Here is a 4717-nt window from a genome sequence, read left to right on the forward strand (position 1 = left end):
GGGGGTGAGGATTCAAGTGCAGCTCAGACACCAACGCTGTGTGCACTGCCATGCACGTCTGTCCATGGAGGAAAAGCATCCCACTCGCCCCCTGTGACCCTTTGGGGCTCTGAGTACTGCAGTGTGTGCGGCTGGCAGGGATCTCAGCCTCTCTTCAGGATGTAAAAAAGGGAGGAGATGAGACTCCTTCCTTTGGAGGTCCTGCTGGGCTGCAGGCTGCCCTCAAGGAGGGAAAAGCTCTCCCGTGGCATCTCTGTGTTATGCAGGAGTCCCATGGAGAAGACCCCTGGGTGCTGAGGCCACAGAAATGCTACTGGGTGGCTGTAGGTGGGCAGTTGCCATGAGCTCTGTGTGTCCCTGGTTGGGAGGGCAGAGCTGAGATCCTCCTCAGGTATGATGGTCTGAGGGGTCTGGAGATCTGCACTTGGAAACTGGATTCCTCTGCTCCCAGCAGTGCCCTATTGCTTTTGGGGAGGACGCCTGAGTGTGATGTTCCTGGAACTGAAAGAGCTGCCAGCACAGGGCAGCTGAGCCCAGGGCTGATGGACAGAGCGGCTGCCCTCCCTCCACACTCAGGGACACTCCTTTGGCTTCACAGGATCCACAAGATTTCCCTGGCAGTGCAGCAGAAATGCCAGGGAGTTCTGCATGAAAACCACTCCTGAGCACCAGTGTGGACACTGCACCAGAAGGGAAAAAACAAAGTCCCCACAGCTCTGCTCTGCCGTCAGGTGAGTTGGGAGTGACTGTGCTGAAAAGCTCCTCGATATCACACTTGGATATATTCAGAGATCACCTCAAGATCCTCTTTACCTATTTCTATAGGGCAGGACTGAGTCCTGCAGAGGTCTTAGCAGAGCCTCCTGCTCTGCTACCTGAGGCACCCTTAGCCAGCACCAACCAGAGTTCACCAAAGGTCTACCTGAAAAGGGAAAGGTGGTTTGGGTGATTTTAATGAGAAATGGCATTTATGCTTCTCGAAGAATTCTGTTCTAATTTCTTACTCCTTTTGCCTCCTTGCACAGATCCCCATGGCCAGAGTGACAAAATGTCCAACAGCAGCTCCATCACCCAGTTCTTCCTCATGGCCTTTGCAGACACACGGGAGCTGCAGCTCTTGCACTTCTGGCTCTTCCTGGGCATCTACCTGGCTGCCCCCCTGGGCAACGGCCCCATCATCACTGCCATAGCCTGCAACCACCACCTCCATACCCCCATGTACTTCTTCCTCCTCAACCTCTCCCTCCTTGACCTGGGCTGCATCTCCACCACTCTCCCCAAATCCATGGCAAGTTCCCTCTGGGGCACCAGGGCTATCTCCTACGCAGGATGTGCTGCCCAAGTCTTTCTTTTTCTCTTTTTGTTGTCAGCAGAGTATTACCTTCTCACTGCCATGGCCTATGACCGCTACGTTGCCATCTGCAAGCCCCTGCACTACGGGACCCTCCTGGGCAGCAGAGCTTGTGCCCACATGGCAGCAGCTGCCTGGGGCGGTGGGTTCCTCTATGCTGTGCTGCACACAGCCAATACATTTTCACTCCCCCTCTGTCAAGGCAATGCTGTGAACCAGTTCTTCTGTGAAATCCCCCAGATCCTCAAGCTCTCCTGCTCAAACTCCTACCTAATGGAGGTTTGGCTTATTGTGTTTAGTGTGCTTGTAGACTTAGGTTTTTTTGTTTACATTGCACTTTCTTACGTGCAGATCTTCAGGGCTGTGCTGAGGATCCCCTCTCAGCAGGGACGGCACAAAGCCTTTTCCACGTGCCTCCCTCACCTGGCTGTGGTCTCCCTTTTTATCATGACTGGCATGTTTGCCTACCTGAAGCCCCCCTCCATCTCCTATACATCCCTGGATTTGGTGGTGTCATTTCTGTACTCAGTGGTTCCTCCAACAGTGAACCCTCTCATCTACAGCTTGAGGAACAAGGAGCTCAGGGATGCCCTTTGGAAACTGATTCAATGGCTGCTGTTTCACTGGCAATAACCTGCCTCCACTCCTCTGCACATTTCCCGTAGTCTATTATTCTGCTTTTTTTCTGCTGATAATTACGTAGAGATAATTGTTTGGGTTTAGACGCCTTCTGTTTAGGGTTCATTCTGTTGTCTCCAATTTTTTTCCAACACTGTGTCACATGTGGCCTGTCAGCAGCTCTTCAATAAAAGAGGATCCACCAGTTTCAGTGCCTGAAGGCTGGGCTCTTCCTTCAAAGCTGCTTCCAAGGAAATGTGAAAGGAATTGGTTTTTCAGTGTTTCTCTTGTCTTTTTATTCTCCGTGATTTTGAGGTTAAGCTCATAGTAATCTTGTGTTCCATGGGATCAAAAGTTGTCATTTTGAAGGCATACTTTTTGGTGATCCAATGGCAGGGGAGATGGTCCACAAGCTCCCCATTATCTCCCCAGGTTGCTTCATGTATGACAGTACTGATGGGATATACCAGACTCTCTGGAAATTAATTTGGAGGGGTCAGGAGACGATGGGGACTCACCACATGCCCTGGGGGTCAATAAATAAAGACTCAGAAGGTGCAACACCTTCAAATATGATGTCCCTCAAAAAGAAAGCACTTAATCAGGGTATCCATGAACAAGTAGTCTATAGTGAAATGGGAGTCAGTGGGGACTTGACAGACAGAAGAAAGGGAAACTTGAGAGATGCGGGAGCTGTGTGAGGACTCCCAGGGCCAGGACTCTGGTGATGTCTCGGGGAGTGGGGCTGGTGGGTGCAGAGCAGAGGGAAACTCCGTCAGTGCTGGGCTCACCTACAGTCTCAATTTAGGAGGGCCAGGGAGTGAGTAACCTCTGTTTGCTCATGCCCTTGGGGCCAGCACCAGCCCTGGGGCTGATGGGGAGACTGAAGCCCCCTCTCTTCCCCCCAGAAGCTGCTGTGCCCTTCATAGGGTCTGAGGCTGTGGGGTGAGTGCTCAGAGTGTGGTGGGCAGCACCACAGAGCCAGCCCAGACGGGGCTGCTCTGCTAGGCTGGGCTGGGGAGAGGGCAGGGGAGGTGGGGAGACCTGAGGAGGGGCTGGTCTGGGCTGGTCTGGAAGGAGCCTGGGAGAGGGAAACGCCAGTGTAGAGCTGAGCTGTGTGAGTGTGCAGGGTAGGGGCAGCCAGCACTCACAGTGCAGAGCTAGGTGACACAGTGAAGGAAGCAAGGCATCAAAGGTGCAGAAGAGAGGGTCCTGGCCTGTTCCATGTTCCCTGGACACCCCAGGAAAGCTGTGCCAGGAAAACTGTCCCAGGTCGGTCGCATACACCAGCCATTTCCATCTCTGGCCATACACCCCAGCCCTAACGAGGGACCTTTGCTGCGTGGTCACGTCTGTACTCCTCTGGGGCTCACTGATACCCAAATCCACTTCCATCAAAAAAAAGGGAACCAGTTTCCTACTGACAGCCATTACACACCAAAGCCCATAGCTCTTGCCACAGCTGGTCTCTCAGCCAAGGCCATTCTCAGGCAGCTCCATCTTGACCAAGCGCTCATGCCCTTGTCTTGACAAATATTGAAAGAGTGCATTGTTTGAAATCCCACCAACTGGCCTGGGTCCTTTGGCTCTCAGGGATTTCTCAAAACCCCAGCTCTCTCAGCCTCTCCTTGTCCATAACGTGCTCCATGCCCCAAAAATCCTTCTGGCCTCTGAAGGCCTCACTCCAGTCTCTCAGGCTCTTTCTTGTGCTGAGATGCCCATACTGGACGCAGCAGTCCTGATGTGGTCCTGTGGTGGGTTACCCTTGGCCAGCAGCCAGTCAGCCCCTCAGCTGCTCATGCACTCTCCTGACTCAACAGGACAAAGGGAGAAAATAAATCAGAAAAGCTCCTGGGTCAAGATAAAGACAGGGAGATCACTTACCGATTACTGTCACTGGCAAGGATGAAGTCATTCTCCTTTACACTTGCAGAACCATAGAAATGTTGAGATTGGGAGGGATGTCTGGAGATCATGTAGTTCAACCCCCCCAGCTGAGACAGGGTCAGCTAGAGGAGGTTGGTGAGGACCCTGTCTAGGTGGGTTTGGAACATCTCAATGGAGATGATCCACAATCTCTCCGGGCAACCTGTTCCAGTGATTGACCACTTGCATGGCCAAAAAGTATTTTATTGGGTTCAAATGGAATTTTATACGTATTAATAACAACCCTCTTCACCTTTTCTTCTCTAGACTGAACAGTCCCACGTCTCTCAGACTTTCCTCCTATGAAAGATGCCCCAGTCCCTTAAAGAATTTTTGTGGCCCTTTGCAGGTCTTGGTGGTCAACAGCTTTCTTGCACTGGGGTGCCCTTCAATGGACACAGCACTCTAGATGAGGCCTCATGAGTGCTGCGTAGAAGGGAAGTGTCACTTCCCTCCACCGTTGGTTTTCTAACTGAGCCCAGGAGGCTGTTGGCCTTTGCCATGAGGGTGCATTGATGGCTCATGCTGAGGTATGTCCTCAGGTATCCCAAGGTCCTTCTCTGCAGAGCAGGTCAGCCCCCAGCATGATGTCCACTGTGTGGCTGGATCACAGTCTTTCTTCCCCTGGGGACTTCCTCAGAAGCACCTTGTCCTTCCTGGAGATCAGCTCCACCTCTAGCACAGAGTCTTGCAGAACCCGTCTGTAGAAGTGTTGTCCCATTTTGCTCCTGTGAGCTCTTCCACTGTTTTCTTAGAAGGAAAAAAAATCCAGTCATCATTTCTTCTGCCCCCACAAGAGGCTGTTCCCATGGGAATTGGCTG

General features: G+C 52.3%; 1 protein-coding gene across 1 annotated transcript; it reads left to right on the top strand.

The window, feature by feature from the left end:
- Positions 1 to 1048: 1048 nt before the first annotated feature.
- On the top strand, positions 1049 to 1984 carry LOC104122806 (olfactory receptor 14A16). The gene has a single exon (XM_035890560.1). The coding sequence runs from the start codon at positions 1049 to 1051 to the stop codon at positions 1982 to 1984; it is 936 nt and encodes a 311-aa protein (XP_035746453.1).
- Positions 1985 to 4717: the final 2733 nt, after the last annotated feature.

This window comes from Egretta garzetta, unplaced genomic scaffold (genome assembly GCF_000687185.1).
Source record: "Egretta garzetta isolate BGI_Z169 unplaced genomic scaffold, ASM68718v1 scaffold483, whole genome shotgun sequence".
Lineage (NCBI taxonomy): Eukaryota > Metazoa > Chordata > Aves > Pelecaniformes > Ardeidae > Egretta > Egretta garzetta.

What these genes read in the sequence shown, in the direction of transcription:
- LOC104122806 (XM_035890560.1), top strand. Translation starts at nt 1,049, where the DNA reads ATGTCCAACAGCAGCTCCATCACCCAGTTCTTCCTCATGGCCTTTGCA.